A 13654-nucleotide genomic window follows, 5' to 3' on the forward strand; every position below is an offset into this window, starting at 1 on the left:
GGGCATTAATTAAACAATGTACATATCACTAAGAATACATATATTTTAAGCTGTATAATGGTGAAACTATCATGAAAGCTAAAGCTTTGAGGTTGTGATAAACAAATTGAAGACAGATATTTAGAAGGTCTGCAATCAAAAGAATCTTAGCATTTAAATGAGTTTAGAAGCACTGAAATACAGGAATCAGCAGATCAACATTATACTATCTATCTCGAAAAGAAATGAAAGAAGGTGTGTGGAGAAACAGCACTCTCATTTCTCTGCAGAAGAAGAAAACTGGAACAAGCTCAGTGAAGGTCAATTCAACAATACAAACCAAAATTACAAATGAACAGAACTCTGTTGTCCAGCAGTTCAGCTTCTAGGACATATATATGGATACACTTGCACATGTATGAAATGACATATGTAATGATTACTTATTGCAGCATAATTTGTAATAGTAAATATGTGGAAACCAGCTAAGTGTCCACCAATGAGGGGTAAATTATGGCATATCCATCATTTAAAAAAAAATGATGAGAAAGCTTTTTATGCATTTGTATGGAAAGATATCTGAAATAGACTACTAAGTGAAAGACAAGCAAGGTGAACAGGTATATACTGTAATACTAATTAAATAAAAGTAAGAGACATAATATACACCCACATATATTATTTATTTTGTATTTAAACCTATTAACCTTTTATTGAAGTATAACATATATATATACAGAAAAGTTCACACTGTGTAACCTCAAAGAATTTTCATAACTGAACATACTAATGTAACTGGCACCAAGAGTCTAGGTCCTAGATCAAGAAACAGAACATTTCTATCACCCCAGAGGCCTCATCATGTCCCTTCTAGTCACTATGACCACTCTACAAGAGTAGACATTATCCTGATTTCTAAAAGCATAGGCTAGTTTTGCTTATTTTTGTACTTAATAGGAATTGACTCATAAAATGCATACTCTTCTGTGTCCAGCTTTTTCATCCAGTATTGTATTTGTGCAATTCATCAATATTGTACATTGCTCAGTATCATTGCTGTTTAGTATTCCACTGTGTAAATGGGCCACAAATCATTTACCCATTCTACTGTTTATGGATATTTGGGTAATTTCCAGTTTGAAGCTATTATAAATAGCACTACTATGAACCTTCTAGTATATGCATATGCATGTCCATATACCTAGGCAAGGAATTGCTGAGGATCTGCAAATCTACAATTTTAATAGTACTGCCATACAGTTTGCAAAATTGATTGTACCAATTGACACTCCCACCAGCAATGTAGAAGATGTTACAAAATGTTACAATGTACGTTACAATGTACAATGTTACAAAACCTCACGCACACTTGCTATATTCTTTCTTTTTAATTTTAGTTTTTCTTATATTTGTGTAGTGATATTGCACTGTGGTTTTAACTTGTAGTTCTCTAATGACTGATGATGTCGAGAACCTTTTCACATTAATTGGCTATTTGCTATTTAGATATACCGTTGTGTGAAGTATCTAGGTCTTTTGCCTAATTTTGTATTGAATTATCTGTCTGTTACACTTTTAAATTTTGAACCATGTGAATACTAATTTTAAAAAATTTTAAAGTAATGTAATTAAAAATATAAATAAATTTTATAGTGCTCTATGCTGCATGTTCTCTCCTTCGAGATTTATAATATACTAGTATTTCAGAAGCTCTAAAAAGTCTTAAAATTTTCACCACCACAGAGCAGTTGTAGAAACGCTGTTTCCATTCTTGTCTAATTTTTAGTTTTCATGGAATTAATAATTGCTTCCCTTTTTAATTGCTTATTTTTTTAAGTTCTCTCTCGAATTTTATCACATATTTCATTAGATCTATCAAACCTCTATCAATATAACTACCCAAATACTCAAAATTAGTAATCTAAATAAATTCAGTTACACTAACCAGTCTTTCTTCTTGGAGTCTGCCATCTTCCTTCTCCAGTGAAAACGACTGCTCTCTAATTCTGCCACATATCTTTCACCCTGGCATTTCCCTTCACATTCTCCTGGTCCTTTTTTCTGGATCCCATGTCTTTCTTTTTCTTGTCTTGCTCTCATGTTTTGTTGGAACACATCCTCTAGTAAGTTTCCCTAAAAAAAAAAAAAAAAAAAGTGGATGGATGGAAAAGAAATGTTTTCATCCTTGTATATGTGAAAATGATTTTATTCTACTCTTACACTTGATGGATAGTTTGACTATAGGATTCTAGGTTGGAAGTTATTGTCTTACAAAACTTGAAATTTCACTGTAGTGTTTTAGCATAAAAGTGTTATTGTTGAGAAACCCAAGGCCATTCTAATTCCCATCCGTTTATTCCTGCTTCTTCCCTCTGAAAACTTTTAGAATCTTCTCTTTATTCTTAGTGTTCTGATCTTTTTAATGGTGTACTGTAACATAGGTCCTTTTTCATTCACTGTGGGTAGCTGGTGGGCCCTTTAAATATGAAGATCTTTGTCTTTTGGTCCTGGCAAAAATTCTTGAATTATTATTTTGATCATTTCCTCCCTTCTTAATGTTTGTTCTCTTTCTCTAGAATTCTTAGTTTGTAAACTGACTGGATGAATGAATGAATGGGAAAAGTTTTCTGAGCACTTTTTGTAGCAAAAAGCTTATTAAGGAATGAACCACAGATTATCAGACCATATCTTTAAAGCTAAGTATTTTATTTTAAATTATCAAATTTTAAAACACACTTTCATTACAGCTTCCATTTATTGTAAAATGTAACACTGCTACTCTCATTTCAGGCAATACAAAAATACAGGAAGCACTGATTTTCTGTAGGTAGAAATCCCTCACTGAAGTCAGGCATTCCCTATTACTTTTGCTTTAGAATTCATTAAATGCCTAGCATGGACTTGGTATTGTGTATAATATTTGCACCACACTTTGCAAAAGAGTCATTTCAGGTGTAGAAAAGTGTTTGTTTAAGGTAAAAAGATCTTTGCAGTCTTTTTTGGTTGGCATTAAACACCGCATTCTTCCCAGATCTATAAGAAAGAAATGTTTGCAGTCTTACCTGGAATGAAGGGAGGGACTCTCTCAAGGTTACTTTTCAATCTCTGTCTGTAATTATGGACGTCAGGAGAGGAAAAAAAAAAAAAGTCAGAAAAATACGTCCCTAGTAGAGAAGCACTCAACAGGAACTAAACATCTGAACTTTTAGACAGGATTAAACTCTGACAGGGCTTATCAGCCACCCCCACACGACTGAAGTAGTTGGAAGTGAGGTTAGATTGGAGTCCAGATAAGCAAGTGAATCTACACCCCTACCTGACTCACCGGGCTGAGAAGTGCGGAGCTCTAGTAAGTCACCACCGCACTCCCTCAAAGGGCTTTCCGCGCGGAGTCAGGAAAAGGCAGCTGCCGCACCCACCGCGCTACCTCTGGTGTTTGGCGACTCCCGGAAGACGCGCCTATGGGACCAGAGGAGATTCCTCCTGGGTGGGAGGGTCCGCTGACTGGGTGTGAGGCTGCGGAGAAGAAATTTCCCCAAAAGAAAACCTTTCCAACCTAGTGGGTTGGGGGGAGAGAAGACAAATTGAGCACCCCTGGCTCACTTCCCCACTCCCAAGCCCCCGCCCGAGCCCCGTCAGTGTGGCACACGCCATCTGGGCGCCACAAGGCGGAGATCTCGGGCCTCAGGCCGAGGCCGGAGCCTTGCTGGGAGGATCGCGGGCCAGCGGCCCTCATCCCCGCCTCGGCATCCGCCGCTGACGTCGCCTGAGAAGTCTGGGGAGGGAGGAGCTCCGACAGGCGGGCTTGGGTGGCTGGCAGCGCCTGGGAGGGCCAGGTCGGAGAGGGGAAGCTCCTCCCCTGTGCGGCCAGCCGCCGCAGAGTTGACCAGTCTGTAGAAGAGAATAGTCCGCTCCGGCTCCGGATAAGCAGCGGCTTGGCGTGGGTTGCGCGGAGAATGGACGGCCTCGTGACTTAATGTCCTGCAGGCTGTAGGGCCTGCCGACCGGGCTCGCGCAGGGGGTGGAGCCGCGGGAGCGTCGGGCACTTCCGGAATCGACCGGCTGCCTGAGTGCCCGCGCCACCCGCTACCATGAACGAGGAGGCCATCTGCAGCGCCCTGCCCACCATCCCGTACCACAAGCTCGCCGACTTGCGCTGCCTGAGCCGCGGCGCGTCCGGCACCGTGTCTTCTGCCCGCCACGCAGACTGGCGCGTTCAGGTGGCCGTGAAACACCTGCACATTCACACCCAGCTGCTCGACAGGTAGGGCGCCCCGGCGGCTCCACCGCGGAGCCCCGAAATCTGCGTTCCCCACCCCACTGGCTCTAACCCCGGGCAAGCGGGCTCTGAAGCCCAAGCGACGGTGACCACTTGGGATCGGCCGCACACCTCGTCACCTCTAGGCAGCCGTTCAACGCTTGGGCTAACATGGTGGGGAGAGCAGGCTTCTCTGGAGATGCAGCAATCACGCTTCTTTTCACTGCCCTCTCCTTTTTTTCTTACTCCTGGGCCTCCTTTCTCCAGACACCACAAATCAGCAATCACAGCCCAACTCTAAACGTCCTCTTTATTGAAATTGGGTTTTGTTTGCTTTGTTTCCCCCCCACACTTTTTTTTTGAAGTCGAATTCTAGGGCTGCACTTCCCAATAGGTAGCTCTTAGCCACAGGTGGCTATTACTTTTTTTTTAAAGTGGCTATTAGAAAATTTCAAATTGTATATGTGGTTCACATTATATTTTTATTGAACAGCACTGCTCTAGAGTCTGGGACGTTTTGGTTTGGGCTTTTTGTTGTTTTTGGTTTACACATGTAGGCATGAAAGTTTAGATATCAAACTCAATTTAGTTTCTCCTCTTACTGTCACAGGGAAGGAAGCCTGTCTCTAGAGGAAACTTGTATTATTTTTGCTAAGAATAAACTGAAATCAGAAAGCTGTTAAATGACCAAAAATTTTGAATGTCTCTCCCATCCTGGAACAATTTTAGTGCAATGTCTAGATTTCAAGGGAAGGCTAGATTAGTTCCTGTTTCCAGAAAAACCTTTCAACCATATATATTAATCAGTGAGTCTAGTCACTAATCTTGTGTATTTTCCTTCCAATAGGAATTAAACTAGGCCCTGCATTCAATTCTTAGTGGGTTGACATCCATGATTGCAACATTCTCCTCTCCTCCCCCTATATCTAAAGTGAAAATACATCATGCTAGATGCCTGATTAGCCAGAGGCTGTCAGTATCCAACAGCAGATAAATTCCTCAGCTTCAGCCCTGCTAATGTTATTGACTTTCATCTGCCTGTGGGTTTTATTTGCTGTCTTGCTATCAGGCTTGGATGGGCTAGATCTCACAGTAAGTTTGAGACACCTCTAGAAATTGTTCCCGCTTTTTGTGTACCATAATCCTGATTTAGTGATATACAGGGTATATTTACCATGGGTGTTGAATTCTGTGGAGCAATTACTGAGAAATTATGTGTATGTGTATGTAGTCCACTTTGAAGGGTGGTGGTTGATTAGAGAGGGTAGATGTATTTTAGAATCAACTATTAAAATATATGGAAATCTAGCACTGATGGACTCATTCGGTATTTTAAAGGAGATGGATCCTCCCATTTTGGATGCTGCTTCTCAAGATTTTAATTTATCTACGTTTTGTGCCATTTGGGGCCAAGAAATGAAGACAGTTCCCTTTCGTGCTCATTAACAATTTCATAATCTAAAATTCTTCACTAAATTGGGTAGGAAATTAATTCTGCCATCAAAGAAGCCATAAGGACCAGTGCAACACTCTGGCATTACTGCATCACATTTTTTCTTCCACTTGTTACCTAGAATGTTAACATTAGCAGTGTTTATGTAGTCTGAGCATAGGACTGGGCTATGCATTTGACTCACAGGGTGTCTTATGTCCTCACTTATAATGTGGGAATAACAGATACATGGACTTCTTGGGCTCTGGTGTGGATAATGTTTGCATTGTTCTTTGAGATCACAAAAGAAAAATAAGTTTATGTGCTGTAACATGTTTTTATTTTAGTGATTGGTGAATTATTCTCTGTAACCTGACTTCTGCCCAATGAGTGGACTTCCCCAACAATCTCCCAACTCCTTTTGAGTAGTTGAGTCTGATAGGTTGTTCAAATACCTTGTGTAAACAGTGTAACTGTTTTGTAACTGAAATTTGCTATGGGTAATTTTGGTAGTATGTCTATAAAAGCTGTTTTACATTTTTATTTTTTAAAATATAAAAACCTATTTTTAAACCATTTTGGCTTTTTCTGTTTTCCCACTCATTCTTCCTGAAATCTGACTTCAAGAATTTTCCTTCTCTGATTAAGCAGTGAGTGGAAAAAACAAAGGCTTTAGAGTCCCACAAGTGCAATTCAAATCTGACTCCAAATCTGCCACTTAGTGTTGGCATGAGCATTAGAAATTATTAATTTATGTGAGCCTTAGTGCTCTCATATATAAAGTAGGGATGATGAAACCAACTGTAGTAAAGTGGCCAACACATTATAGGATCACAAGAGAAGGAAGAATACATCATACTCTTAATGGGAGGAGGAATTAGTATATTAAGTATCACTGAGATATCCCCTAGCATGCCCTCTCTATAATTCTTTCTCAGAGTATCCAGGAACCTTCCCGGCAAAGGTGCTACTCAATAACTGTCTTGTTGACCTACATTTCATGAGGCGAATACAGACCTGTTTCAGCTTAGGAAATATAAATTTAATTAAAGCAGGTCTCACAAACTGGTATAATTGGTTGCCTCACAGTTGGGATATTAAGTGGCTGAAGAGCAGTGAGAAGGAGAGAAACTCTTTATGCATTCTTGTAATTCTTGAATTTTGAAACATGTAAGTATATTACCTATTCAAAACATAGATGACTAAGATTTTTTTGCTTTATTTTGCTTATTGTTTGTTTTTAAAGGAAGCTTCATAGTCTGGTCTGGAATGTCTGTTGCTTTTCTTATTTCAGCAGCCATTCATCAAGAGCTTGGGTGGTTTAAGCACTAACTAATCATCATCGCTTACCTAATAAGCTTCTCCTAGAGACAATTCTCTTTCTATTACTGCTGCTACCAATACCAAATCATCCATGATAAAAATTGATGACAAATCCAGTTCCCTTCATATATATGTACACACACACATACATACACACACATATATACATACATATATATATGTATATACCTCCCTTAGTGAATCAGGTCAATCAGTCAGCCACCAGAGCCTGGTTATTCTATTCAGTTAGTGTTTTTCTTTCTATTTCCACTGCAACCTTTATAGTTTCAGACTCTCATTGCTTCATATCTTAACTAGTATTATAATCTTCTAACACCTGGCTTTCAAACTCTACCTCCTTCTGCTGATCCTACACCTTGCTGCCAAGTTAATCATCCTAAAAGTTTGTTCCACTCATGTCACTCCTGTGCTCAATGACCTGTAGTCACAACTCAGTGACTACCAAATAAAGTGTAAACGCTCTCACCTGGCTTTAAGGCTCTGAGATGAGGCCCTACCCTACTGTATTCACCTTCACTCCCTTTACACACGCTGTTACACATCCTGATTCATATTAAACATTTTCCAGATATATCCTGTACTTTAACTTCCTTGAGTTCATTTGATATACATCTATTAGACAAATTCTGTGTGCCAGGTACTGTTCCAGATCCTGGGGATACACAGATGAAAAAGAAAGGCAAAATCTCTCCCATCTTGGAGAGGGACCACATATCTTGGATGCCCTTTTTCCAATGGTTGAAATTCTATCCATCCTTAAAGTACTGTTGACAACAGTTAAGTGTTTTAATATTCAGGATATTTAGAAAATTTTTACATGGTATGCAACCATAAAATTTAATATAACAGTCTAATCAAATTTGATCGTTTAAATACAACATAAACTTAATGTAATTAGTTCAAGCACCTATCATTCTAATATAGATAGACTTTATAAACTTAAACATTGTATTCTTTCCCTTTTCTGGGAAGAGTACAATAATAATCTGTATGTAGCACTTTTTTTCTGTCAGTGGCTTATACAGGTATTTTGGTCTCTAAACAGACCTATGGAATATATAGGGTAGATGTTATCCCTACTTTAAACATGAAGAAACTAAGAGACGCTGCATAATTTACATGAGGTCAAAAGCTAATGAATGAAAAAATCCAGGATTAATTAATATTTATGGGCATGATAATTGTATATTTTTCATTACTTTGAAATAATTATACATTTTCTTTCTTTAGTGAAAGAAATGATGTCTTAAGAGAAGCTGAAATTTTACACAAAGCTAGATTTAGTTACATTCTTCCAATTTTGGGAATTTGCAATGAGCCTGAATTTTTGGGAATAGTTACTGAATACATGCCAAATGGATCATTAAATGAACTCCTACATAGGGTAAGTATTATACATTTTCAGTGGTTATAATTCTGTTATTCAACCTATATAGTGCTTTGGTTTTACAAATGATCAGATTATTTGGGGATATATAGATGAATCAAAATAAGAATAATGAAAAACTTCACCATTTATGGCTTCTTTTGTGTTGTTAAAAATACTTTGGAGTCAGACCCTGCATTCTAAGTGACCTAGATTATTTTGCTTAGGTTACTGTTCCTGAGGTTTACACTGAATTCTAATATCCACACGTATATATATGTAGGAGAGGAACAGGAGAGAGAAAAGATAAACTCTGTACACCATACAATTTATTGTTAGTTTAAGCCAGATTTCATTTTATGTTAAAGACAATTTAGGGTTCAAATTAAATGTTAATAATACCAGTTCATAAAGTTCTGAATTAATAGGCCAAATAAATCTGAGTATCAAATACATGAGCTTTTCCAATAATAGACAATGGCATGAGCCATGTACCCTTTTCTCAAGGTATCAGTTATCTGGCTTTAATTGTGAATCCCATCGGTAAACAAACATGGCCCGGTTGCGGGGGTGTCCTCATTCTCAAAATATGTGTATTCATCTATTGTTGTTTGCTTGATCTCATATTACTAAGATTATCTCTAGCCTGCAGTTTCTGTCAAGAAATATTTTTAAAGAACTCGGTCTATTTTGTGAGGGGTGCTTAAGTTAAAACTGAGTAGTAACATAATCTGTAAAATCTAGTTACTGAACACTCCTAAATTCTGACACATCACAGTGTTCTATAAGCAAACAAGAGAGAATAGGTGCCACTGTCACCACTCATGGAGTGGCTTCCTCTTTATTTCAGGATACAACACATTCTGTTTGTGACAGGACCATCTGAAACAAGGGCAGAGTAAAGTAACTAGTGTCAGTGTATAAGATTTGTGTAACCAACACAGCAAGTAAGATACAAATACTAATTAAATACAGTTTCCCTCTGTTAAATGAGTATAAACATAAGTTCTAATGTTGTCTTCCCATACCCCAGCACCCCAGTAGATGCTCTGGTACCCAAATTTGGAGCCCATTAGAAATTCTAGAGCCTGCTACAGGGGGATTGCTAACTCCTGGAAGGAATCATAAAATACATAGTGAGCACTATCTACCTTCCTCTCCATGATCAAAAGCTTCCATATAGCACTATACTGCAGAGAGGCCTCGTTACTTCTTTAAACTATATAATTTTCAGAAAAAGTTACCTTTTTAAATATTAAAAGATTCAGTTACTCACGGGGATGGGAATCTGTATATACAAGAGGAAGTAATGTTGAACATTTGTGTTTTGTGTTTCTTTTGGTGTCCTGTATTATTAGGTCAGGATTTATCTTGAAGCACCTTCCCCCAACCTCACAAAAGATTGTTGAAAAAAATCAATATACTATGTAAAGACAAGTATTTTGAGCCATTCCCCTGCCAAGTTAATCAGTGAACTATAAGCTGACCCATTTGCAGAAAAAAAAAATCTTAAGAACAGTTTTGAGCTCAGTGGAAGCATACTTTTTCATATTATTTAGTAAAATGTACCCAGTGGCATGGTCCCTGATGATTCATTGTTGGATTTTCCCAAATTATCTAATTTTTCTGAGTATGTTCATTCTCCTGGGAAGCTGTATTAACTTTTATGTTCAGAAAACATTTAAGAAAGTTCAGATGACTATCACTTGTAAGTACCAGGAAATAGAAGACATTACATTTTTAATGTTTCTATGTTATATATACTTAGAAATGAAGATGACTTTTGTCTCCTTCACAAAAACAAAACTCCCAAATGCTAATTTTTCAAGGTGAAATGCAAGTAAATATATGATTTAAAAATATGAAGTATTAATGCTTAGTAATTAAATATATTATGGTCATAATTTTAATTGATGCAGTGGTTATCACCATAATCAAGTATGGTTTTATATTAATAGGAAATTTAAAATATAAATTTTGAATAGAAACAAATTGTGTGTGTGCGTGTACACATTCATGGGCACAAGTTATTTGATAGAAGCCATAGAATGGGAAGATGGGTATGAGTATAAATATATGTCTGGGTATTATACAGATAAAAAATAATTTAGAACTGTCTCAACTGAAGAAAGACCCCATACCATGTAGTTGCATTACCAGTATAAACTAAAAGGAAATATCAGTACTGTAAAGTCATTATTTTCTCTAAAAATTGAGGAAAGTAAGATACAAGGATGTTAAATAACGTCAAATTGATACTATATAACAAAATGAGTATCTTTTGCCCTGAATTTAGTTATACCAGATATTTAGTTTAATACTATATTTCCTCATGGAATATTTCATTTTCTAAGTGGAAATAAATTTGGCCACTAATTTTAGTTTTGTTTCTTTCCATATATATGAAGAAAAATGAATATCCTGATGTTCCTTGGCCATTAAGATTTCGTATTCTGCATGAAATTGCACTAGGTGTAAATTACCTGCACAATATGAATCCTCCTCTACTTCATCATGACCTGAAGACTCAGAATATCTTATTGGATAATGAATTTCATGTTAAGGTAGTTACTTTTTTTAAAAAAAAAATGCTTATCTGCTTCCTTGTGTTTAATAGTTTTAAAGACTGTTTAGTTATTTCTTCTATCTTGCCAATTTAATCTCTGCCTTTTCCATAGCCCCTAATTCAGTGCCACTTCTTCCTGCTGCAGTGAATTAGTTATTCCTAGACTACAGACATTGGTAAAATTATGGTTCAAAATACAGTCATTATGTTCTTAATTTAAATTGTCAAGTATACCTTTGTTAACTTTTTATTTTGAAATTATTATAGATTCATAGATGGTTGCAAAGATAATACAAAGAAGTCCTATGTACCCTTCACCCAGTTTCTGCCAGTGGTTACATCACATATAATTATAGTACTATTTCAAGACCAGGAATTTGGCATTGGTACAATGCATGTATATAGTTCTGTATCGCTTTGTCATGTATAAATTTGTGTAGCCACCACAGCAATCAAGATATAGCACTACTCTATCACAAGAAAGATATCACTTATGCTACCCCTTTATAGTCATACCTTCTCCCCTCCATCATACCTAACTACTGTCAACCACTAACCTGTCTTCCATCTCTATAATTTTGTCATTTTGAGAATACTATATGAATGGAATCATACAGTGTGTGATATTGTGAGATTGCTTTGTTCAATTAGCATAATGCCTTTGAGATCCATTTAAGTTGTTGCTTGTGTCAATAGTTGGTTTCTTTTTCATTGGTGAATAGTATTCCATGGTATGGGTGTACAAAAGTTGTTTAACCATTCACCTATTGAGAGATATTTTGGTTAATTTTAGTCTTTGGCAATTAAAATAAAGATCCTATGAACAGTCCTGTGCAACTTTTTGAACAAACATAAGTTTTTATCCCTCCTAGATGAATGCCCAAGAGTGTAACTGCTTGGTCATAAGGTAAGCATATGTTTAGCTTTTTAAGAAACTACCTAGCTACTTTCCACAGTGGCTGTACCGTTGTTTATTCCACCAGCAATGTATGAAAGACCCAGCTTTTCTGCACCCTCACCAGCATTTGGTATTATCATAGTTTTTTATTCTAGCATTCTAATAGATGTATAGTGATATATACCATGGTCTTAATTTTCATTTTCCTATAATGTGGAATATTGTTATTTATTTATTTGCCATCTCTATATCCTTTTCAGTGAAACATCTCTTCATATCTTAAGACCATTTTCTACTTGGATTCTTTGCTTTTATACTATTGGGTTTTAAGAGTTTTGTATATTTTTTAGATATAAGTCCTTCATCAGATATGTAGTTTGCAAAAATTTTCTGCCAATCCAAAGTTTGTTCTTTTCATCCTTTTAACAGGGTCTTTCACAGAGCAAAAGTTGTAATTTTTTTTCTTTTATGATCATGCTTTTGCTGTCATGTCTAAGCACTCTTCACGAAGCCACAGGTATTGCAGATTTACTTTTATGTTATCTTCTAAAAGTTCCATAGCTTTATGTTTTACATTTAAATCTGTGATCTGTGATCTATTTTGAATTAATTTTTTGCATAAAGCATAAGATTTAGATACCTAAAGGCACCAGAGGAGTAGTGATTTCAGTTACCCTATATGTAACTGATGACAGCAAATAAAAAGTAGTTGCTGAGAAATTAATACTAAATGTAACTCACTTTATTTTTGCATAGTATTTTGCTACACTTCTTCAAATAGTATACATAATTGAAGAATATTATAAGTATCCAAAAATGTTCAAATAAGTAATAAGGAAGTTGGAACAATAGAAAAATAAATATAAAAAGTGTGAGAAAAGTTAAGTGAAAAAATAAACCTTTATTGAAGGCACTTCCTCTCCCTAGAATAAAATGGAAGGAAAAGGAAGAGAGAAGCAAGCTGCTGCCTCAATACTGCTTAAAAAAAAGAGACAAATCTATTACATCAGTTATAGAACCATACAGGTAGAAGTGACTTATTCTAGTCCCCTAATCAGCTGGTCCCCTGAATCCTCACTACAACAATCCCTCATCTCCCAAGGCAGTTACCCTGTGACAGGAGAGTCTTTAAGATCCATAAGTGAATGACTGTGACTTTTTTTTATATGATCAGTCAAAACTCCTTCTCTGTTGCTTCCACTCATTGGTCCTAGTGAAAAAGTGAGTTCAAAGTCCAATTTTATTTCCACCTGACAGCGCTTCTGAGATTTGAAGTTAGCTATAATCCCCCTACTTCTCACATATACTTCTCCCTTATACACATCTTTAGTTTATTCAACCAATTTCCTTATTACATAGGTTTTAATCCCAGGTGCTATCTAGATGCATCTGTGTTTAAATCTCTCTTAAATTTTGATCCTCAGAACTAAACAAAATACCCATATTACCTAACACAAGTTTGTGTGGCCAACACATAGTGAGGTCAAACAAACCAAAATGTCAGAGTTTGGAGCAGAGAAAGGTTTATTGCAGGGCCAAGCAAGGAGAAGAGGTAGCTCGTGCTGAAAAAACCCTAACTACCCAAATGGTTTCAGCAAAGCATTTTTAAAGGCAAGGTGAGGAAGGGGCACACCTTGGGTATGTGGTCAGCTCTTGCACAAATTCTCTGATTGGTTGATGGTGGTCAATCCTTAGGTGCTAGAAGGTCTGGGGGTTACATGCCCATGATCATCAAATAGATAATTTCTTCCATTTGGTGGTGGTTTTAGCATCTGAAAAACTCAGGAAATATGCATCAGATACTATTATCT

At 36.8% G+C, this 13654-nt stretch overlaps 2 protein-coding genes across 13 annotated transcripts in view; one reads left to right on the forward strand and one right to left on the reverse strand.

Annotated features, from left to right (window-relative positions):
• LOC308630186 (uncharacterized protein) overlaps nucleotides 1-3692 on the reverse strand; it is a 282945-nt gene extending 279253 nt beyond the window's left edge. For 6 of the 10 annotated variants that reach the window (XM_081258645.1, XM_081258650.1, XM_081258652.1 and 3 more), the window contains exons 1-2: nucleotides 3305-3599; nucleotides 3042-3088 (exon numbers count right to left, since the gene is read on the reverse strand). The gene's annotated coding sequence lies outside the window, so the exon portion shown is untranslated. Of the gene's footprint in view, nucleotides 1-1924; nucleotides 2113-3041; nucleotides 3089-3295; nucleotides 3600-3628 lie in introns of those variants that run through there. The other 4 variants (XR_014017777.1, XR_014017778.1, XM_081258644.1 and 1 more) reach the window with 3 other exon arrangements.
• Nucleotides 1-13654, forward strand: part of RIPK2 (receptor interacting serine/threonine kinase 2) — a 278912-nt gene that overhangs the window by 245581 nt on the left and 19677 nt on the right. For 2 of the 3 annotated variants that reach the window (XM_081258641.1, XM_081258643.1), the window contains exons 1-3: nucleotides 3796-4243; nucleotides 8244-8397; nucleotides 10788-10943. In XM_081258641.1, coding sequence (XP_081114767.1) covers nucleotides 4071-4243; nucleotides 8244-8397; nucleotides 10788-10943 — 483 coding nt within the window. In that variant the 5' untranslated portion in view covers nucleotides 3796-4070. Of the gene's footprint in view, nucleotides 1-3795; nucleotides 4244-8243; nucleotides 8398-10787; nucleotides 10944-13654 lie in introns of those variants that run through there. The other variant, XM_081258642.1, reaches the window with a different exon arrangement.

The sequence above is a fragment of the Mesoplodon bidens genome, assembly GCF_964165515.1.
Source record: "Mesoplodon bidens genome assembly, chromosome: 16".
In the NCBI taxonomy this organism is placed as follows: Eukaryota; Metazoa; Chordata; class Mammalia; order Artiodactyla; family Ziphiidae; genus Mesoplodon; species Mesoplodon bidens.